The following is a 23,710-nucleotide window of genomic DNA, read 5'->3' on the forward strand; positions in this document are numbered from 1 at the left end:
CCACTTTCCACCTGCAAACACTTGTCCTTGGCCAAATGTTTGTGGAAATCTCTCCTGCCCTTTGTCCTTGTTCCTTGCAGGCCGACACCTTCTTATTCCTCTGCTGTCGTTTTAGTGGGCTTTGAGGAAGGGGAGGTGGGGCAGAATGTGGGTGGGCAAGTCCCAGTTTGAAGCAGAGTTCCAAAGTAATTTTTGTGCAACAAACAGGGAAGAGTCAGTGGCTAGGGCACAGGTGGCATTGGCACACCAGATGACTACTGGCTAAATACGAGAACTGGATGAATTCACGTAGAATTCACAATTGAAGAGCAATGAAGTATGATGTCTGTTGAACTACTGACTTAAGCGGTCATCAGACCCCCAAAATAAAATCCCTGTCAAATGAACAAGTGAACAAAGAAGAAAAAAAAAAAGAAAGAAAAAGGAAGGAAGGAAGGTCACACACATGTTATGTGTAGCTATTTCTACTTACCCAGCTTGCAGATGGACACATGACCATAACATCTTTGTACCTCCCTGCATCCTCTAAATGTTATGCACTGTGTTTGAGTGTGAATGTGTGGGAGAGGGTTTCTGTATCGCTCCCAAGACCTCACCTCTGGAGGTGAAATAAAGTCCACAGAATCTGAAATATGTGCATGAATTTAAGTGCCTGGACCAAAGTTACACACCTTAGAGGCATTAATAAATAGGTAAATATTACCTGAAAAGAAACTTTTTTTTTTTAATTTGGAAGAAGGAGTGTCTTGTGGGCAGCTTTTTAAACTGAGAAGTAACAGTATCAGATCAACATTTTTACATTTAATTTGTTCAAAAAACCCCACATCCCTGCTACCGATTACCTCACAGAATCCACGTATGGAGCTGGAGATGCAAAAATCCATAATCCTCGGTCCTGTCAATAGTTGTATTCATGGCCAGTTAGGGTAATGCTCCTTCAAATGTAGGAAAATATGCAATAAAAAATTGAGTTTGCTATGTTTAAATTCTTTTTAAAATTTATTTAAAAATTATTTTTCACACAACTGTGTATAACATAGACAACTAACAAGAACCTAGTCTGTGTATAGCAAAGGGAACTCTACTCAATGCTCTGCGGTGACCTAAACGGGAAAGAAATCCAAAAAAGAGGATATATGTGTATGTATGGCTGATTCACTTTGCTGTACAGCAGAAACTAACACAACATTGTAAAGCAACGATACTCCAATAAAAATTAATTTAAAAATTATTTTCACCATTCCTTTATTCTTGCCTCTTATAAACGATTTGCAAAATGACATCAAAATATGAAAATAATAGAGGAGGTCCATTGGTGATGACTGTTCCCCTGGTACACTGAAAGTTAAGCAGGTAGGGTTTACTTGCCTCAAATAACAAGCAATTGAGGACAGAAAACAGGACCCTCTCTTATACACTGCTTTTGGCTTCAGATACTAGCAAATTATCTCACTGAATGGGGAAGGTCAGCCGGGGTACAGGGACTGTGGCTCAATGTTATTGAGGGACACACCTCCCTTCTCTGGCTGGTTTCATGCTCAGGCTGCAGCAAAAGAACTATCGCGTTACACGTAGACATACAACCTCCAAAGGAAGGGAAAACCCCACCTCCCTCCTTATAGCTCTCTATGAAGAGTGCAGAAACTTCCAGAACACCTCCTTCCCCTCCAGCTCCTTTCCCTCTTGCCCCCTGTTCTCCATTAGCTCATTCCTGAGCTACCACCTTGCAAAAGCAACGGGATTTCCCGTAGATCTTTCAGACTCAGGCTGGGGACAGTGTCGGTCTTCCCTGAGGCGCGCAGGCCTGAGGGAGGAACGGACACCTGAACAAAACTGGGCTTCTGTTGGGAAGAAGGGGGTAACAGGTATCGGGTAGGCTACAGGCTCCACGACATTCTAATTGTGGAAGCAAAACACCTAAAGCAATTTGCAGAACTCACACTCAGACTGGAGGAAACGCTCACCGGGACTCAGAATGGAATAGGACCAGGAAGTCAGCCTTCCCCATCTGAGACCTATTCTGCGTCTCCAGACCCTCAGGATATTGTTTGGGTTCCTCCTCCTTTCCACGGCCGCCTGCAGGAGCGGCCGGCAGATTACTGTCCAAGATGGAGGATGAGGTGTATGAGACTATGGAAGGACCAGTGCTGGAGCCTGGGACGGCGCTAAGCCTCAGGGCTGAAGCAGTGACCAACGGATGCCAGGGGACTCGAGGGGTTTCTGAAGAGGCCCGGAACAGCCAGGAGGAGAAACAGTGAAGCTGGGGTGCAAGGGCTGTCTGGAGCTGTCTCCCAGAACTCGGTGGGTTAGGATTTTTGTAACACTTAAAATCCAAAGCGAGAAAGGTGTGGCCAGAACCAGGATGAGGAACAACGTGGAGTTGAGAGGAAGCAAAGTGGGAGAAGGGCACCATTTCAGTTCCTTTTTTCTCCCCTAACTGAAGTGTTGTCTGTAGTTGTAAATGCACACTTTTCCTTTGCCCAGTCAGGTCCAAAATTGAGAAAGATGGCGGGGCAGGCTGAGTTTTTAATTGTCCCTTGTGGATGATCCCACAGACTTGGACAGGGGTGGGACAGGAACAGCTCTTGGAGGTGAGGAACCAAGGACACCATACCAAATTCCTCTTTGCAAAAGCTGCTAGGCACACCACGAGTATGCAGATTTCAGTTTTAAGAATAAAAGATATTTTCTGACCAGGGATGGGGTAAGGAATGGTGGTGTGTGGCCGGCCATAATATGACTGAGGACCTTGTCTTAATAAAATCATAACAGATGAGACCAATACCTGAAATACAGGATACTGACCAGTACTGGCAGTCCTGTGAGGTAGATGCTTTCAATAAACAGAGAGAAACAGCAGAGCTGAAAATCAGGGTTCTGTGCACACTCCATCATGGGAAAGGATGAACCAGCATGAACATTTAATTCACCATTTTAATGGTGAAAATCTGAAGGAAAAAAAGATGACTGCGTTTCAATTTCTACCACCTTTCCCATACTTTTGTGAAATTTCAGCACATCTTCATTCACAGCTAGTTTCCCACCAAGGCCAGAAACCTACGCAATAAAAAATGATAATGCAAACTAAATTGGGCCCAGAAGAGATATGTTGGATTATATTTCTATTCATGGAAATACATTTGCCTTTTTGAGTCTCCAAGAGTCCTCCTTCCAACAAGTCTAAGAGAATCCAGGTGAAGCGCTCAGTGACCGCGGCTCATGCAGGGCATGGCGTGGGTCGGGATCTCACCACCGAGTAAACGCTGGGCAGCCAGCGCTGGAAGGCTGGTCCCTCACACCGCAGCCGGGAGTTCTCACAGACCCAGGGAGGGGCTGGCAGGTGAGTGAACTCAGGTACCACGGTAAGACCTCCCTTCCCCACACCAAACAGCGTCCGCCTGGTATCAGGTTAGGATGTGCTCTGTTACATGATTAGGAAAGCAGTCCCTTGTTCTAAAATAGCTTAAGTTTCTAAATCTACGTAGTGAATTCCACGTGCAACTTTTTACGTAACTATGGGATGGTGGCCCAAGATGCCAAACAGCAAATTACTCGACCAAATATTAAAAAACCCCAAAACCTCATAAAAGCAAACCCGGAGAACTCTCACGTGGATCCGGCACAAGCGCCAGTGCCTGGGGTGTCGCGAGATTCCGTCCAATCAACCCCTGAGCGGCGACCTCGTGCAGGAAGCCCGCTCCCCCAGCGCACGCCTCCCGCGAACGAGCCCGCGCACCTGCACAGGCGACAGCCCAGGTTCAGCGGCTTTGTCTCAACGCGACAAAGACCCGCCCTGCAGCTCTCCGGGGCTCCGAGGGACGCAGCGCCCCGGGGACCCCCGCCGCCTTCGGAGCCGCGCCCCCCTGCCCCCTCCCACGGGTCCCGGCCCCAGTTCCAGCACCACCCCTCCACCCCGGCCCCCCAAGGGACCCCGCCCCGCGTCCCAGCGCCCTCCCGCCCCCCCGCCCCGCGTCCCAGCGCCCTCCCGCTCCCCCGCCCAGCGTCCTAGCGCCCTCCCGCCCCTCCGCCCCAACACCACCGGGCCCCGCCCCCCGTCCCACCAACACCACAACCTCCACCCCAAACTCCAGCCCCCAGCCCTACCCCCCGGGTCCCCGCCCCCTGCCCACTAGGGCATTCACCCAGCTGGCCCCGCACCCCGCCCTCGGGGCCCCCGCTTTAAGCACCGCCCCTCTCCGCCCCCGCCCCCTCCCCCTTTAAGTGCCCTGCCCCCGCCTCCCCGAGGCCCCACCCCCTCCCCCTTTAAGCGCCCAGCGGGGCCCCCCCCCCGTGTCTCCCCAGGCCCCCTTTAAGCGCCTCGCCCCGCCCCCTGCCCCCCGCGGCCCCCGCCCCCGGATGCGGGGCCGGGCGGGGTCCCGGGGCCAATGGCGGCCGCGCTCCTCCCGCGCCGGCGGCGGCTCCTCCCGCGGGGAGAACTGTCAGCGCGCGGCGGCGGCGGCGGGCCAGCCCCGTCATATGACCGGCCGGCGGCCCCGGCGCCGAGCACAGCTGCCCGCGCCGCGATGGCCCCGCCGCCGCCCCTGGCCGCGCGCTGAGCCGGGCCGAGGCCGCGGAGCCGCAGCCGCAGCCGAGCCGCAGCGCCATGGCCCCGACCCTGCTGCAGAGGCTCTTCAACAGGAAGGGCGGCGGCGGCTCCGCGGCGGCGGCGGCGGCGGCAGCCCCGGGCCGGGCGCCCCGGGAGGGGCCGGCCTTCAGGTGAGGGGCCGCGGGACGGAGGGGCTCGGAGCGGGAAGGGACGAGGGGAGGGGCCCGCCCGGCACGCCGCCGCCGCCGACCCGGCACCGTGGGCCCCAATCAGGCGCCGCGCGCCGCTACCCCCCCACCCGCTTGGAGGTGCCGGGGCTCCGGGGGTACCCGCCGCGGGCCCGGGGGTCGCGGGTCGTGGGGGGCCTGGGGCGCCGCTGCAGCCTATTGTGTGGGAGACGCCGTGGCGCGAGCGCGGCACCGCCTCCTTCCTCGCCGTGGGACCGGCTCTCGGACGCGTGCCTGGCAGCGAGCCGCTTCCCCGCCGCGGGGCGCCGGCTGCGCGGGGCGTGTTGCGGGGCCCGAGGTGCCCGCGCAGCGAAGCTGGTGCGTGTGCGCACGGACTGACTCCCGGTACGCGCCTCCGGAGACGCGCCGCGCGCGCGGGCGGCGCGCTGGCATCCTGGGTGCCTTCGGTTGCTTTCTCCCGGTTGCTCGCCCGGCAGTCTTGGGCGCCGGGTGTGATCCGATCCCCCTTTCACGGCCGAGGGAACGTTAAGTCGCAGAGAGCGCGACCCGCAGATGGGGGCGACAGACCCTGCATTTGACCTGCGCGCTTTGAGCGCACAGTCCAGCCTGAACGCTCTAGGCCCGTCCGCCCTCCTGGGCTAACTTTAACACGGGGCCTTAAAACGGCCTGTATTGCCTTTCAGCACGCTTGTGTTGAGAAGTTCATTTACTTGCCTGTAACAGTTTTTTCCCAGCAGGTGTTTTACTGAGCATCTACTTCCAACTTGGACACTCTGCTGGGTGCTTTTTGGCTAAAATGTCTTGCAGAAGGAGTTTATAATTGAAGTGTAGACCCAGGGTACTTAACCTTTCAAAAGTTTCAAGCGGAACTTTGACTGCATTTTGGGCCAAGTTTTGTGTTCTAGGTTTTGCTCCGCGTAAATCCCATTCGCTGAAAGCGCCCAAAGCCCCTCACGGCAGTTACGTGAACGTTACCAGTCTTTTGTGACCGTGGGTGTGTGTGGGTGTGTGTTGTTATTTGGAAGGTAAGTTGTGAAGGCTTGACACACCTTCGTTAAATGCCCGTGTGTTCTGTAGGTGTACTGAATCGTTACAATTCAAGCAGGGAATTCTACTCCTTTCACTGCTTTGGGTACTAGTGATGCTGTGTTGCTTCTCAGAACTCGGTAGAATTACTTCTGGCCCAGGGTGTGTAATTTCTCCTCTTCCCTCCTGGTAACCCAGACTCGGTGGAGGGAACAAAGCCTGGAGAGGACAGGGCATGTGTTCCAGGTGTCTTTGCTTGGGCAGCCCTTGTCAAGGACACAAGAGCCCTCTGAATGCACGGTCGTGGCTTCCTGTGCTCTACGCTCACTTTCCCACCACCGTTTCCTCCATCTACAACTGTAAGGGAGTGTCTTTTGAACAAAAAAACTGTGGCTATATTTAGGGCCTGGCCATATTAGGGAAACTGATTCTAACTTTGTGGGAACATTCTCAGTGTAGTGTTCTGACTTCCTGTTGGTGTCTAGTGAAGAACACAAAATTGGGCCAGGGAATGGTTTTGGAGGTTTGTTTTTGTTGACCTCATTAGGATTTTCTGCAAGTTTGGGAGGTGAATGCCCAGGAGAAAACTGGAGGTCTCAGGGCCCTTCAGCAGTGTCCCTGCTAAGGGTTTCCCTTGGAAAAAGAAATGCAGTAAAGACTCAGGAAGATGAGGGCCAAATCAACCGTGTCACACCACGTCGACCAAGGGCACCCGGGCGAGTCTTTCTTCCTGCTCTCCTCACCTGGCTGAACTCTCAGATGCTGTGCAGCCTTCCTGGGAGAGTGGAAAATTTCCCTCTCTCGCCCTACAGAATGATGACCTCGCACTTCATATCTATCCAGATTTAACGAAATAGGAGCTCGCATGTGCTTCTGGGGGAAGGGGTACCTCAGACAGGCAGTGAGCTGCCCTTGGGGGCCCACTTCGTAGCTGAATAGATTTTCAGAAGTTGGGGTGCAACGCTGAGGTTGAACCTCTAGCACGCCTAACGGGAATTTGTATCCTTTTAAATTGTGTCTGTGAAATTTGTCTTCTTTTCCCCCCTTTGGCCACGCTGCACGGCACGCGGGATCTTAGTTCCCTGACCAGGGATGGAACCTGTGGAAGTGCGGAGTCTTAACCACTGGACCGCCTGGGAAGTCCCTGATTTTGTATTCTTTAGTGCCTTTAAATACAGGCAGTACCTTGTAGATCTCGAGAATGAAAGGAAGATTCAGGCTGGCTTTTGGGCGGTTTTGTAGCATAGATCTCCATGCATTTTGGGGAAAAGCCTAAGTAAAAATAAGACCCAGTTTGTATATACATCTTTTTGTTTTAGAGTTCTTCTCTCTCTCTCCTCTCAGTGGTGGACTTCCACTAGTCATCTTAAGCCCTTCCCCCCTTCTCTGCAGTCGTGCCCTGGATGGTGCTCTGCTCGCCCTGTGCCCGGCCCTGTCACCTCCCCAACTTCCTCACCGTCCGCTCGTCCCTCCAGTTTACACTCACTGGACTTGATTAGAGAGGAACTTTGAGGCCTGGTGTAAGTAGCTTACCTCACAGGTCATTTTCAGATCTTTGTGCTTCCCAGCGTTCCACCTGCAAAGGGTCATCACAGTTGGGATTCCTTCTTAAGTGTATTTTTTCAGGATCTCGACAAGAAGCCCTTTTCATAGCTTTGAGGAAAGAGCTTGCTAGGAAGACAGAAAAAGAATCAGAAGAGATTGAATTTTCAAGTTTGGGAGAAGGAGATGGGACACTCTGCGATTATGGTATTCGTGAAGTGTAAGCTCTAAAGTTATAAAGTTGCATCGTGGTCTTGAAATTTGAGAGAATTCTCTATTTGCTGGTCTTTACAGTGCTTTCACTTTCACCTAATTGATATATACATACACATACACACATACATGTGTGTGTGATATAACTCTTCTTTCCAGAAGGATAAATGAGAACAAAATGAGGTTATTTGTCTGGAGGCTCAAACAAGTAGAATTGGGTTCTTGGTTCCCTTGCATCTCAGGGAAGCATGTTCATTTAGGAACTTTTAAAAGCCAAGGTGTGCCCACTGACTTCTTTTTTTTTTTTTTTTGCGGTACTCGGGCCTCCCACTGCTGTGGCCTCTCCCGTTGCGGAGCACAGGCTCCGGACGCGCAGGTTCAGAGTCCATGGCTCACAGGCCCAGCCGCTCCGTGGCATGTGGAATCTTCCCGGATCTTTCTGGACCGGGGCACGAACCCGTGTCCCCTGCATCGGCAGGCGGACTCTCAACCACTGCGCCACCAGGGAAGACCCCCACTGACTTCTTGAGCTGCATGTCTGGTTCAAGTTTGAAGCTTTATCTTAAGGTGTTTTTTTTTAATGTCTCTGGTAAATTAGTGGACCAGTTTCCACCTCAAATGTGTATGCAAGAGGGAGGCGGAAGAGGTCACCGGTTAGGCAGTGTCTTATTTGGGACCAGTTAGACGAAGCGAGTAAGCATGCGTGTTGCTTGGGATGTGAGGGGTAAAGGAGAGCATCTCAGCCGCTTGGTAGGTGGCTGTGTAAATGCTGGGAAGGAGAGACCCCACCCCTGCGCCTCTCCAGTCCTGAATATCCGAGGCCACAGGGCCTAGTTAGTGCTAATCCAAACGGTTCTGTTAGAACAACATTAAGTCACCCGTTCCAGGGTTAGTATTATGTAAGTATGGTTTAATCCACTTACCATTGTTATCCAGTGGCGTCTGATGCTCATCTCCTGGGCTTGTGGCTTTGCGCTCCGCCCATACAGACCAAGGTAGGACAGTCTGAGGACAGCAGGTCCTACGCCGAGATGCACGCACAGCAAAGAACGCACTGGAAACTATAACAGGAAGGTAATTCCGACGCGGATGAGGAGTTCACCCCTGCGTTAAGTACCACACATGGAGGATGCACTGTTCTCACCCTTGCTGTGACCGAGGATTCACTCTTCCCTCCCAGAGGAGTCTCCACTGCCAGCTCCCACGACGCTAGCATTTCTAATGAGCTTGTCCTGGGGTCGGGGGGATATTCTGGAAGAAACACAGATTAGCCCCACTACGCTCACGTTTTTACTGACTGTAACATAAGACACGTGACACAGAAATCACAGGTTTCATTTCTTTTTTTGGCGTTGCTGTGGGGAGAGCCTCTTTATTTAGTTGCAATACACGTGATAACCCAAAAGGTGGTCTGAATTGAGTCTGGATTCGTGCCTGAGTTTTCCTTCCCTAGCCAGTGAGAACATGAGGAAAGGAATCATGGCTTACTATCTTCTTTTAATTTAATTTTTATTTTATACGGGACTGCAGTCGATTTACAATGTTGTGTTAGTTTCAGGTGTACAGCACAGTGACGCAGTTATCCATCTGTACATACATCTTCTTTTTCATATTCTTTTCCATTATACGTTATTACAAGATACGGAATATAGTTCCCTGTGCTGTGCAGAAGGCCCCTGTTGCTTTCTTTCTACTACTTCCTAAGTCTTCCTGGAGGCTTCCTTGCACGCTGCTCTGGATCTGTGAGCACACCCCCCCCTGCCCCGATCACATCTCCTGGTCCTGACCCGTGCCTTGGGTCCCGGCGGGGTATTAGGGGTTTGGGGCCGGTCCGGGCTCACGTCGTGGGTTCTTTTCATCGCGGAGGCCGTCGATTTTGTCCTGTCTCGTGCACCATGTTGACATGGGACCCACATGTCTGTCCATTTCTCTGGGCCTCAGTTTTGGCATTTGTAACGCGCCCGTCCTGTGTAATAAGGTTGTGGTGAGGAGGTAATATATTTGAAAATCTTGTGAAAAGAATAAAATGCAGTACAGAACGATTTTAAGTATTACGGAGAGCCTTTTAAGTCATGGAATTCAGTATCATTCATATTGAGGCTTTATGGACGTTGAACTGTTTTCTCTTTCTATAGATGGGAGACTTGAGACGGAACAGAAGCCACGTGATTTTACTTTTTTTTTTTTTTTTCCACTTGGATGGTGTCCGTGATGAAACAGACTGAGTCTTCAGAGGAGCGTTAAGACCAGTCACTGAGACCCGGGTGGAGGGGCCTGGACAGTCAGGAATGGTTTTAGGAGTACGGTGTATTTTTCAGAATTATTTGCAAGTTTTTCCTACCAAGAATAAAATCTTATTTAAGCAGCAGGAGAAATGTGTTAAGTGAAGTGACACAGCTGCACAATGGCTGATGTTCTGCAGCCACCAAATCTTTATTTTATGTCTGTTTATATATATTTATATATATCACACGTACATGTGTGTTTATGTATATACACACATGCACACATGTGTTGAAGATGCTGAAGATGGGCGTGTGGGGTTGATTGTGTGTGTCTGTACGAAGGTGAGCGGCCCTGCACACCAGCATTTTAACAGGGGTGGTCAACCGGAGGGTGAAGCTTTCATTCGACTCTTCTGTGTTTTATATTTTGTTGGTATTTTGGATTTTGCTCGAACAAATTCGTGCTGCCTCTGATTTAAGCGACAGAAACCAGCGCCTCTCTACACCTACACACCGTGCATTAAAAGACCACGTTATTTTAAATGTTAAGTAGTCTTTGGAGTATTCTGCATCGTGAGGGAGGGACTGAGTGTAACACTGGCAGAGAGACCTGATTTGAGTAACAACTCTCTAGAGACTTCCTCTTCGTAAAAATAAGTGGTAGTCCCTGTTACGGAGAGCAGTATGCTGTGAACTTTAATGTACTTAACACCGAAGTCCGTGACGACCCTCAGGAGGCCAGTGTAACCGGGGAGGCTGGTGAGCGTAGGCGGTATCTGTGTGCACAGTTTTCATCGGCGGGGCAGGGTCCCGGCCCTCCTCCAGCCTCAGGCAGCCTGGTCTCCAGCAGGGCTCAGGAGCTGCACCCAGCTCTCCAGTCGGCGATCGAGAGAGACCTAGGTAAGATTTATTTGAAATATACGGAAAAAGGTGACACGACCTTTGAGATTTGGGGTACCTTGGGTACGCTGAGGGGCTCGGACTGGCTGCTTTGAAAGCTGAGACAGGCATTTTAATTTTCGGTTCTGAAATCCGAGTCAGTCATGTTACACGTTGTCATTAGACTGAGTAGGTGGTCTTGAGAGGTGGGCCGGGCCTGTGGTGTTTCAATGCACAGAGTGTGGATGTAGCGAGGGCGCTGGTTTCTGTCGCTGTGGCTTTGGGTTGTGTTTCTCATGGTCTGCCTGTGAGGTCAGCCTAAGGAAGCCTTTGCAGTTGTGTTTCCTCGGCCAAGGGGGTGTAAAAGGTCGTCCTTGCGCTCGTGAAATGCTCCGGCTGCCAGTGTGAGCTCCTGGCGGGCGAGTCTGATTTGGGAACTGGGACCGCGCTGACTTCCCCAGCCACTGGTTTTCTTGGTGTGGACGCAAAGGAGCAAATGTTTCATCGCGCTTGTCTGAGTCCCTGGCGGGCGTGAGTGGTTAGGCCCTCAGGGTGAGATCGTGTCCTTGGCTGTAAAAGTCAGTCTTTCCCTTGCGGGTAAGAGTGCTGAAATATTTAGTGAGCTCCTACTTACCAAGCGTTCTTTTTATCTCTGGTCCGTGAGAAATGATTACTCTGGAGAAGAGGAAAAACAGGACGGACTTTTCCAGCTTACTGGGCATGGAATGGCGATTTCCCTCAACCCCACCCCTCTGTAAACGGAACGTCCACGACTCACTGCTCAAGCCGCACAGGCACTCTTGTGAGGCGTGCTCGGTGGGAGGCGGGGGCGGGGGCGGGGGGCGGGGGGTGGGGATGGAAGCCGGTGGGCTGCCGACCCTCTGTGTTCAGCCGGAAGCTGTCCAGCTGCCTGTGTGATGGACTTATGGAAGGGACAGTGTGCCTTCTCACACATCACGTACATACGTTTTTCTTACTGCACACTTTCTGTTTGTGCCAAAATAGTAAAATCTATTAAGCGCAATAAGCGCAGCCATTAAACGCAGCCATTAATACTCTGATGTTGTGGGGATGTGTTGCATGGCAGGCGCTTTCTGTTACATAGGATTTTAGTGTTAGCACGAGTCTGGGTCCGCGGCTATCATGTTCCCCTCTCTTTAACCATGCGCTTCTCATTCATATGTACATTTGGAATATTTTTATTTGTCCCTGAATCTTGCTTAATTTGTACATCATGCTCTAGAATTTGTGTCCAGTGTAGTGTTATAAAGAGATACGTGTCTGCTTTACGAAGATGATTTTATCACCACGCCTGAGACCTTTTAACCATAAATAAGAGCATTTCTGTGTTTGAAGTAATACATCTTTAAATCAGTGACCACTGGTGTCTGATTATTCACAGATGTCTACTTGAAAATGACCACCAGTTCATGCAGGGCGGTCACTGGGGCAGTAGAAATTCGGCCCTCAAAGCCGACGGGGGCGGATGGGAAACCTGCGTATCTGATGGGGACCTCACTCTAGTTTCCAGTGAGGATAATGTTGGACGTTAATAATGTAATCGTGCAGCATGTGCACAACCTAAATATACTGTGTGTTTATGATAGAAGGATTTTTCTAGGAAAATTGATAGTCTGTTTATTTGAACATACCCTAGGTGACATTGTGTAATGGATATCAGTAGAAATGAAACATGTCCCTGAATTTACCTGACAATTTAACACAACCTAAGAAAGGTACTAACTTTAGAAGTATCTGGTTTTCCTTGATTTAAGTATACTCGAGACCCTGTCATGTGAAAGGCCGCATTGCCAATATTGACTTGTCAAACAGTCATTGTTCAATTTTATTTATTTGTGGCTTACTCTGACAAAAAGGAGTGTGTGTTTTTAAACATTTTATCCATGAAACTTTTCACAGAACACATTATCATTTATTCTGATGGTTTAACAAACAGAAAACTAGCCTTTGCTTACAAGTACACACATACCAGTTAAATGGAATTGGGTGGAATTTTGCATTTCATTGGTAAATTCTGCTCACTAAACTTTTCCTTCAGTTGTCATGGCAACTCTGTTCCTTCACAAGTTGGAGACAAGTTAGACGTTAACCTGCTTGTTCCTCCAGAGATGAAACAGGTGTTTCATTTTAGGATGTGTTAGGAAGAAGCAGTAGTCTAATGTGTTCTGCCTTTAACACCTTATAAATACTTCAGACTGCCAACTGTGGTTCCCTGGTGTACCCAGAAAATTGGACATTTTCTTTTTTCTAACCTACAGTTGAAACCTTTGGGGTGATGGGGAACAAATGTAGTGTATTTGATTGCATTTAGCTCTTAATTAACTGTTCTCATTTACTCAAGTTCTCTTATAAAACATGATTGAGAAATATAACAAGAGTATCATTTAAATTTGCCGCTTTAAGCATACATTTGGGTAACTGAATGAAACAAGAAAATGTCCATGTTGTGGTTAGATATGGGAATTCTTCTAATCCTAGCCCTCTTGTCGTGGCTGTAGTGCTTAGTGCAGGGCTTGGCAGGAGGTTGCACTTAGTAAATACTTGTTCGATGAATGAATGAATGAATGAATATGTTTAAGAGTTTTGCAAACAGACGATCCTTAAAGATTCTCTGGTATTCCAGAATCTGACCTCTCGTTATATTATTCTTTTTCTTGATGTTTCTGGCATGTGTATTGTCATTTTTCAAAGGAATCTTGTTATAGACCACACAGTTTCCTTCTTTCCATTAATATGAATGAATTTCTTTTTGGTATCAAAATCATAAGGTAAACACTCTAAAGGAACCTGCCCTCTCCTCAAAGTAAAAAAAACACCTAAAAAAGACACTTAAGTAATATATCTGAGACTCAGTTATAAACTCCCACAGCTGTTGAAAGCAACATATAGAAAAAAGTATTTTATTTAAATAATCTCTGCGAACCTCTGAAATTATCAGCTGTGTGTTGATAACTGTAAAACTGCGTTCTATACCTTTTAGATTCCTTGAATTTTTGTGTGGCTTGTTGAACTGAAATACATGATGGAATGAAATTAGCTAAGCGGTTGTTTCAAATAGAAGATGCAGCTCACTTAGTTCTGAAAACGATGTTGGTCCTGTGAATCCCGCAGAGACGGCGTTTGCATGCTACCTGAAGTAAGCGCTTTAGAAAAAGGATGGAATGGTCGCTGCTTTGCAGCTGAGAAACTCACTTAAAAATGGGTTTGTAAATCTGACATGTTCTTTAGGAAGAGATGGCCCAGACCACGTGTCATTGGTGATGGCCTCAGAGGCGAGGAGGGAAGCCACAGGCAAACATCTCCCCGGCGTATCGGGCGGTGACTGTTTGCTTTAGGTTGGCACATTGAGTAAGGGAGTTGCCAGGGCCACAGCAGTGAGCACAAGGCCAAGAAGGGCACTTGGTCCCTTCCGTGCGTGCAGGGCTCCGTGGAGACCCTGAGAGCACGGGCACTGGCCAGTACCACGTGGCCTTGAGAAACGGCTCACAAATGATGATTTTTTTCAAGAGTATTAACTTTTCAGGGCACCTGATTAAAACTCAAACAGTATAAAATGATACACATTGAAATATAAGCCTCTCATTTCACACCCCTAATCTCTCTTCCCAAGGGCCACCCTCATTATACCAGTTTCTTTTAGTGTATGCTTCCAGAAATATTCGATGCACATACAAGAAAAAACATTCTCTTTCATTCACAGAAATGGTAGTTGCTGTACACACCGTCCAGCGTGTTGCTGATAGGTGCCCGGCTTCCACTGAGTGAATGTGTGTGGAAGACTAACTCAGTGGCTGTCAAGTCTGGCTGGACATTGCAGGGACCCAGCAAGGTTTAAATGCCCAGACCATTCTCTGAGATCCTGATCTCATTGATCCGGGTTGCCTACAGGTCTGTCATTACCTGTCATTACCTGTCATTACCTGTCACCCCCCGGGTAATTTTAGTGGGCAGACAACTACACTAAGTTTAACCAGTCCCCTGTTGACGGATGTTTAGATCGTTTTCAGGCTTTTTTGTTAGAGATGGTGAACTTCCCGGTCAGAAGATGCTTATTCATAAGCTCAAGTATATTTCTAGGGTCAGGACCCAGGGTGGAACTTCTGCCTAATCGCTCTTCAGAGATGCTGTACCTACTTACACTCCTGGCAGCATCACGTGAGTGGCTGTTTAGTGGAGGTGATTTAAAGTGACCGGAGGAAACTGTGCTGGTGGCTGGTGGTGAAACTCGGACCCTACCCCTCGCTTGGTAGCTGTTGACCCCTTGTCTAGCTTGTTCTAGATTTAAAAGAAAACAGTTCTCTGCATGAAGATGTTAAAAAAAAGCAAAAAAACTTTCACACATGGAGATGTTCTTTAGACATGATTGTTATAATGATAAATATCTAAAAAGAATTATAATAGTTGTCTAACAGCAGGAAAGTAGCTAAACTGTGATGTTAGCTTCGTAGGATATTATATGATGGCTAAATGATTATGAAGACTGTATTAATATAGTCACATTGTGTTTTAATATAATATAGAAAGTATATTCATGTATGTTTAATATGTCAACAAATACATTAAATACTATATGTTAAAATATATGTTAATTATAACATATATATTATATAATATACATATATAATGTAATACATATATACTATGTTATAATTAATATATTCACATTTAATATAACATAATATAATCAAATGTTTGATACGGTAAATAAAAAACCCCAAATCAATTGGTACCTACAAAATGAATATGTTAGTAAAATATATAAATGTATGACCAAGGACTAGAAGGGAAAACAGGAAAATACAAGAGTTGATTTGCTGGGGTAATGAACTTGTGGATAAATATCCTTTTAAAAAATTTGTTTACTGTTATAAAATAGCGTGGGCAAAAAATAAAAAATGAGAAAAAATTCTTTTGTAATGCAAGTAGCCGTTTGTGACTTTAAAGATGTATTTTCATGTTGTGAACCTCACTAACTGGTGGACGTGTTATGGGCTGTGTATGTAAACAGCGTCTCTGCAGTCTTTTAAGACGCCTGTAAGTAGCTGCTTCTCCAGAGTGTTGACGGAGCCCCCCCCCCCCCCGCAGTGTTTGTGGAGGAGGGATCCTCGCCGCGTGGCATTCGCTTACATCATCGCGAAGTTACCCTTTGAGGTTGGGTATTTCATTAGCTAATTTATAGGTATAAAGTTGTAATAATTTACAGATGAAAACTGAGGCTTGCTGGAGATCACTGTGTGGGTAACTAGTGGTGCTGGGAATTCAAACCCAAGTCGGTACGTGGTCTGTATTCCCTCTCTGCCAGTGAACATTTGAAGTTCCTAGGAGGTTGATGTTCTGTGGGGTTTATAAGGAAGTATGAGGTCTAACTATTATTTCTAGGGGGCTTCCATTTTAACTGTGCAAATGATAGGTATTAAGTTTAAAAAACTGACTGATAAGACAAAGCAGTAAGGAGTTCAGGACCAAGTCTCTACGGTCCTGTTGAGATGTCAGGCAGGGGTGAGGGCCCTTTAGACTGGCTGCTTCAGGGCAGGCTTTACCCAGGAGCTGGGATCTGATGGGTAGGACTCGGGTGGAGAGGATGAACGCAACTCTTACCTTGGACGTGTTCCTGGGTCAGGAAATGGGCCGGATTCTTTGAAATAAGAGTGTTCCTGGGAGGCAGGGCCCACTGGGGCCGGACTGTGTAGGGCCTCGCAGGCATTATTCCTGCTCAGGTTTTTTTTTGTTTGTTTTTTTATTTGCGGTACGTGGGCCTCTCACCGTGCGGCCTCTCCCGTTGCGGAGCACAGGCTCCGGACGCGCAGGCTCAGCGGCCATGGCTCACGAGCCCAGCCGCTCTGCAGCATGTGGGATCTTCGCGGACCGGGGCACGAACCCGTGTCCCCTGCATCGGCAGGCGGACTCTCAACCACTGCGCCACCAGGGAAGACCCCTGCTCAGTTTTAAACTTAGGTGGCCCCGACGAGTAGGTGAGCGTCCTCGGTCTACACTTTGAGGGTTAATAGAAAGAGTAGAGACTCCGGTAGGGTCTGTATTCTTGAGTCAAAGCCGGCTCTCCCACTTACCACGTAGGGCATGTCGTCTCTGAGGGTTCTCTTCCGTAAGATGGGTGTAAAACGGCTTTCCTTGCACGGTCCTGAGGACTGGAGATTACATGCGTCAGTTACACCTGGCGCACAGCGCTCGGTGCCTGCGGGGCCTCGGGTCTCGTAACCCTCAGGGCCCAGCGTTCCGTGCCTCTGCGCGCAGCTCCTCCAGCTGCTTCCCTGCGTTCACCCCGACTCTGGGTGGTGCCGAGCCTATGGCGGCCGCGAGCGGCTTGTCTTCCTCAGGAGGTGGCGTTCGCTCTCGGCAGGCACCGGGGAGCCACCGCAGGCGTGAGCAGCGCAGCACCAACGCCTTCACTTAACTTGGGGGCTGGGATCCAAGTTAGTGCAGTTTTACTGTGTATGGTATTCCTTAGTCTCCCCTCATCCGCAATCCCAGGACTCTCTTATCTCCAAAGGGAGAAAACCAAAACGATCCGAGCCAGCAACGTCACCTGTGTGGTTCCCTCCCAGCCCGTGGCAGAACCCATACTTGGTAAGCCTAGCACATGTGGGGAGTGCGCTCTCTCTCTTTTTAAATAAAGACTTTCTTTAGGGCAGTTTTAGGCATCCAGGAAGACTGAGAGGAAGGCCCCGAGGTTTCCCCTGTCCCCCCTGCCCCACACATGCGTAACCTCTCCAGTTATCAGCAAGCTCACCAGAGCGGTCCGTTTTTTAACCAATGACCAACTGCTTCCACACACCATGATCACACAAAGCCCCTGGTTTACCTTGGGGTTGCCTCTTGGTTCGCTCTTGTTCTGTGAGTTTGGCCGAATGTGTAATGACACGTGTCCACCATGATAACATCATACGGAGAATTTTCATGGTCCTGACAACCCTCTGTGCCCGGCCTCGTCATCTCTCCCCAACCCCCACATATCTCTTTCTATAGCTCAGGAGCTCCATTTTTCCCCCAAAGCAGTTTCCCGGTAGCTCTGCTTCCTGTATTGATGAACGGTTTCCTGAAATGCAGGCCTGCACCAAGGAGAGGAGATTGAGCTTGAACACGAGTTAGATTTTCACAAACAGGAAGGGGGAGCAAGGGGAAAAGAGAGAGAGGCGTTTGTCTCAGAAGCTAGACGAAGGGAAACCTTGCAGCTATCCCGTAATCTCATCGAACTGAAGCGCTAAGCACTGGTCCTCACTGTAGCGGGCTTGGGGGGTTGCAGTTCGGAAAGCCCGCGCCCTCCGCCTCCTGCAGCTGACGCTGTCAAAGACCGCCTGGTTCCTGCAGGTGCAGCCGCACCCGCATTTCACAGTGCGTTCAGCATCGGTCTTCCTTCTTCCACGCCGCCTCCCTTCAGACCGGGCGGTGCTGGACTTCGCTCTCACAGCCGATGACTGCCCGCTGCTCAGATCGCTGCACCGAGGATGGAGCCTTACGGCCTGGACCGTAAAGGTCAGTAGTGTGTTTAACATGGTGGTGGCCACGTGAGCTGGCCTGAGCTTGCCTTGACTGCTAGCATGTTCAGTAGCTGTTTAACAGGAAGGTTCATTTCAGAATTACGTCAAAATGAGCACTTGATGGTTGTGGTCCAATCAGCAGGCCGTAGCAGGTGACATCCTGGGGGTGACAGTCTTGCTGTCCATCGTATGCTAGGTCCAAGCTCTCTCCCTGTGTTTTAGAAACCTTTGTGCGCAGGGCCCTGGGCTTCCAGGACCCCAGAGACATCGTCGGGGGGTGGAGGCATAGTTATCCCCGAGGATAAAATAACAGAATCGCTGCTGTCCTTCAAAACAAATCCCAAAGTATTGTTAAACTGTCAGTTATCACCCCTCTGCTCAGAAGACTCACCTTTCCTTCCCACCCTAGAAATATTTGGGGTGCAGGACTTTGACCACCTCTGCTCTGGGCATTGGGGCGGGCAGGCTTCACAGTTCTTTTTTTTGCCAGCCCACATTCTCAGTAAGGGTCCTTCCTCACCATAAGGTTAATTCCCTGTGGCCTTTTGGGGGGCAGAGCAAGAGGTCTTTGACCTACACGGGTTAGGCTCTGAGATCCTCACAGCTGGAATTCTCCATCTGTTCTGAGCCCGGTGCAATCCAGCGTCCCAGGATTTAAGGCTGAGACCGGGCGTCAAAGCTCAGCAAGTAATTCTGGGTTTGTCTGTCCTCCACTGCGTTCTCTGCAGGTAGTTTCCCCGGGGGGCCTAAATGGTATGCATGGAGGACTGTGCATCAGGCATGTTTCCGAGGACAAAGGGACAGGAAGTGAGAGGGACAGGGAATTGTAAACAAAAAGAGTAAAGAATCCTCAAAAAGGAGCAATATAATATATAAAATAACTTCCAGGGTTTGAGCCAGAGTAACCGGGGCAAACAGTAGCATAGTTAATGCAAGTAGGGCAGTTATAAGGAGAAATGACTTGAAAAAAGGAACGCGTATGTTTGTTTCTGCGCGTGAATTTGAGGTGCAGCTGGACACCCCAGTAATGACGTTCAGGGGACAGTTTAGGCCAGTATTTGCCAGAGGGCCTAGGAAATCCACATCTCGCTCTTAAGACTGTTCTTCTTTCCGTTTTGTGTGTGTGTAATTAAAAAAATTGAGGGACTTCCCTGGCGGTCCAGTGGGTAAGACTCTGCACTTCCAATGCGTGGGGCGCGGGTTCGATCCCTGGTCAGGAAACTAAGATCCCGCCAGCCCTGCGGCCAAAAAATAAAAAATAAAGAATAAAAAAGATAAAATTGTGGGGAAAAATCGAAGTATAATTGGTCTACAACATTATATTGGTTTCAGGTGTACAACATGATTCTCTATTTATATATATTGTGAAACAATCACAGTGTCTAGTTAACATCCGTCACCTTGCGTAGTTATAAAAAATTTCTTGTCACGAGAACTTTTAAGACCTGTTTTCTTAGCAACTTTCAAATATGCAATACAATGTTAACTGTAGTCACCATGCTGTACATTACAAGACTTTTCTTGTTCTGTTCCCTCCCTCAAAGTTACTTTTGTCCAAATTCTGTTTGCTCTTCCCGACACAGTTCAGATGCCCGCCGACTGTCTTGAGCCCCGAGAGGGCTCACCCTCCCAGCTCCTGCACTTACTGTCTCTTTGTTTCGTCTTTATGACACCGACAGCATTCTACCAGCTGGTATTCTAATTAACCAAACACAGCCAGGTTATACGGTAAGTGCAGGGAGCAGGATATATCGATGTACGGCCCTGTAGTGCATGCACTGCATAGCACTGAGAACACTGACTGGAGCTCAGTCATGTTTAAATATATTTATTTGAGCCTGTTTTTTTTTTTTTTTTTTCTCAGCAAGTATCACTACTTAGAGGAATATAAATTTATTAGCCATTATATAAAGTTCCTTTTTGTGCACAAACTTACCTCTTTAAAGCTTTAAGGACATCTCCCCACACTTACATTGCAGAATTTAACCAGTAAGTGTGTTTACCCTGTCGTGCCTCTGACTGTGTTTACCCCCTTTTCCTTCTTTCTTTTCAGTTACAGGGTTACGTAATTTTTCTTCAACCTTAGACCTATAGACCGTTTTATCTTTTTCTATGCTAGTTCCAGTTTAGATTTCTGAGGTTCACTGCCCAGAAACGTATGATGTATTCTCTTAAGAATATACTTTTTTGAGAGCTTGGGTTTGTCATAAGACTAGCTTGAATGCCGTCATTCTCTAAACTGATCAGACCTTTGCTCAAACTAAAACTCGTGTACCATTTACTTATCTGTTTGTTTGTTCAAAGAACCTGAAAGGACTTACTGTGTGTTCCGCTTTAGTTGGGCATTTTCCTGCTGGAAATGTTTAGTGCCATAGATACACGTGGCCCTGTCCCTGGCCAGCCTCTCCCTCAGATCAGCCATGAAAATGTTGAGTTCGCTCTTCACGCATCACTGAAAAGACCACTCTGTTTATACTTCTCCGTCCAGAGAAATGTTTGTTCATGCCTACTTCTGTTTTCTCGTCCTAATCCAGATTTCTGTCCAAGATAAATATTTTACTGGCTTCACACTGTTCTATCCTCGTAAAAACAAGTGACCAGATACCTGTGGTTCGTAGAGTGAAAACGTTAATGGCAGGTGGCCCTCGGATGCATAAAGGGACACTTGTTTTGGATTCTCGTGGCCCCCGTTTAAAAACACAAGCCACCTAAGTTTACTAGTGCGTGAGTTATATACGCCTGCAGCTTCAGGAACAGACGTCTGTTCCTCCCATTTGAATTTTGTGGATGTCAGTTTTGAAATGAGAGGGCCAACTAGGACTTGAGAGCATTTTTTCTTTTTTCTTTTTTAAAAAAAATTATTTACTTAATTTATTTTCCTTATTTTTTTGGCTGCGTTGTGTCTTAGTTGCGGCACACGGGATCTTCGCTGAGGCATGGGGATCTTTCGTTGCAGCGCTCGGGCTTCTCTCTAGTTGTGGTGTGAGGTTTTTCTCTTCCCTAGTTGTGGCGCGCCGGCTGCAGGGCGCGTGGGCTCTAGTTGAGGTGCGTGAGCTCAGTAGTCATGGCGCACAGGCTTACTTGCTCCGCGGCATGTGGGATCTCAGTTCCCTGACCAGGGATAGAACTCGCGTCCCCTGCATTAGAAGGTAGATTCTTAACCACTGGACCGCCAGGGAAGTCCCGAGAGCGTTTATTTCACCCATAAATTGTGGCTGTCTTCACATAGTGGTGAGAGTTGACAGTGGTTTTTACTTCCCAGAGAGCACAGCTTTGTTTGGGAAGAAGCTCTGATAGTCGCCCTCTGTGGCCTTTATTCCTTGAGACTCTTGCTCCATCTCTTAAAAAAGTAGTGACAAGTTCCCTGGTGTCAGAGGTATTGCAGGTTTTTTTTTTAATTTATTTATTTTATTTATTCATTTATGGCTGCGTTGGGTCTTTGTTGTGGTGCGCGGGCTTCTCATCGCGGTGGGTTCTCTTGTTGTGGAGCACGGGCTCTAGGCACGCGGGCTTCAGTAGTTGTGGCTCGTGGGCTCTAGAGCGCAGGCTCAGTAGTTGTGGCTCACGGGCTCAGAAGTTGTGGCTCGTGGGCTTAGTTGCTCTGCGGCATGTGGGATCTTCCCGGACCAGGGCTCGAACCCGTGTCTCCTGTATTGGCAGGCAGATTCGCAACCACTGCACCACCAGGGAAGCCCCTGGTATTGCAGTTTTAATCTCTGGGGCTTTCCGTCTCCTTTTGACTTTTTGTGGTTTCCTCCTCATGATGCTATACCTTTAATTTGCCATGTTATCGACTCAGATGTGGTAACTTCTCAGTGGGGTGTGGACACAGGAGACACAATGGGGAGAGATGATTTTCTTAGCACTGCTTCTCAAGGCCCGAAGGTTTCTTTTAATCCCTAAGTCTGTGATTTGACCTTTACATCTGACACAGGAGCACCTGTGGCTCCAGAAGCCTGGAGGTGGGGAGAGCGACAGGCATTGCAGCGTCTTGTACTTCGACGTTGCTGAGAAAGTACCCCCCCCCACACACACACCCCCCCACCGAGTGCAGCTGGCCTGAGGTCCTCTTACTCGAATCATTTCTTTTCCTTGGCAAAGACAAAGACTTATTTAGCCCTGGAAATGTAGTGGTGATGGTTTCAGAGTAGAAACAAGCCGTGCTGGAGGTTTAGAGTGCTGCAGTTAGGAATCACATTGCCACGTAAACCAATGTCCCCCATGGGTTTCTTTTCTAAAAATTGGGATGAGAGAGAGGTGCGTATTGGTTACACGTGCTGCTGGGCGTTAAGGACCAGTGTTTCACAGAGAGTACGTTGATGAGACGGACTTAACTGTAATAGTTCACATCACGTGGATTTTTTTTCCAAAGTGGTTGCATTTATTTCATACAGCAGGTCATGGGACCCCTGACCAGGGTGCTGGGTGCCCGTGCAGGGAGGGCTGGGTCGGGAACACAGACCTCTGGGCTCCTGAATTGCACTGTGGACAGTTTTCACCCCCACAGATTTGGCCGATTCCCTTTTTTTTTTTTTAATTTTTATTTTATAGTGGAGTATAGTTGATTTACAATGTTGTGTTAGTTTCAGGTGTACAGCAAAGTGATTCACTTACACATATATGTGTATCCATTCTTTTTCAGATTCTTTTCCCTTATAGGTTATTACAGAATATTGAGCAGAATTCCCTATGCTATACAGCAGGTCCTTGTTGATTATCTATTTAACACATAGTAGTGTGTACATGTTAATCCCAAACTCCTAATTTATCTCTCCCCCGCTTTCCCCTTTGGTAGCCATAGTTTGTTTTCTATGTCTGTGAGTCTGTTTCTGTTTTGTAAATAAGTTCATTTGTATCATTTTTTTAGGTTCCACATATAAGTGATATCATATAATATTTGTCTTTTTCTGATTTACTTCACTTTGTATGATCATCTCTAGGTCCATCCATGTTGCTGTAAATGGTATTATTTCATTCTATTTTATGGCTGAGTAGTATTTCGTTGTATATATCTACTACATCTTCTTTATCCATTCCTCTGTCGATGGGCATTTAGGTTGCTTCCATGACCTGGCTATGGTAAATAGCGCTGCAGTGAACATTGGGGTGCATGTGTCTTTTCAAATTATGGGTTTTTTTGGATATATAAGCCCAGGAGCGGGATTGCTGGGTCATATGGTAGCTCTATTTTTAATTGTTTAAGGACCCTCCATACTGTTCTCCACAGTGGCTGCACCAGTTTACATTCCACCTGCAGGGCAGGAGGGCCCCCTTTTCTCCACACCCTCTCCGGCATTTATTGTTTGTAGCAGTTCTCTTGTTTTGCACTTGTTAAAAATTGTTATGAGTTTGTAACTAAAATGCATTTTATAGTTTCTAATCATCGTAAAAATGCATTCTTTTGAGCATCACTGAACGTGAGGTCTGTGCTCTTGTCTGGTATTGCGGTGCTCAGCGCTGTAACCTGTGGCCCTAAGAGTCAGGCCTGGACTCCCCCACGTGGTGGGCGGGTCTCGCTTCTCCCTGAGTCAGAGTGAACCTGTTCCCTTTGTGAAGCTCTCCTTGCCTGGGCCT

At 48.3% G+C, this 23,710-nt stretch overlaps 1 protein-coding gene across 2 annotated transcripts in view; it reads left to right on the plus strand.

The window, feature by feature from the left end:
* The first annotated feature begins 4,392 nt into the window (after window positions 1-4,392).
* Window positions 4,393-23,710, plus strand: part of FNIP2 (folliculin interacting protein 2) — a 125,011-nt gene continuing 105,693 nt past the window's right edge. For both annotated transcript variants that reach the window (XM_060011944.1, XM_060011946.1), the window contains exon 1: window positions 4,393-4,716. In XM_060011944.1, the coding sequence (XP_059867927.1) occupies window positions 4,604-4,716 (113 nt within the window). In that variant the 5' untranslated portion in view covers window positions 4,393-4,603. The remainder of the gene's footprint in view (window positions 4,717-23,710) is intronic.

This window comes from Delphinus delphis, chromosome 5 (genome assembly GCF_949987515.2).
Source record: "Delphinus delphis chromosome 5, mDelDel1.2, whole genome shotgun sequence".
Lineage (NCBI taxonomy): Eukaryota > Metazoa > Chordata > Mammalia > Artiodactyla > Delphinidae > Delphinus > Delphinus delphis.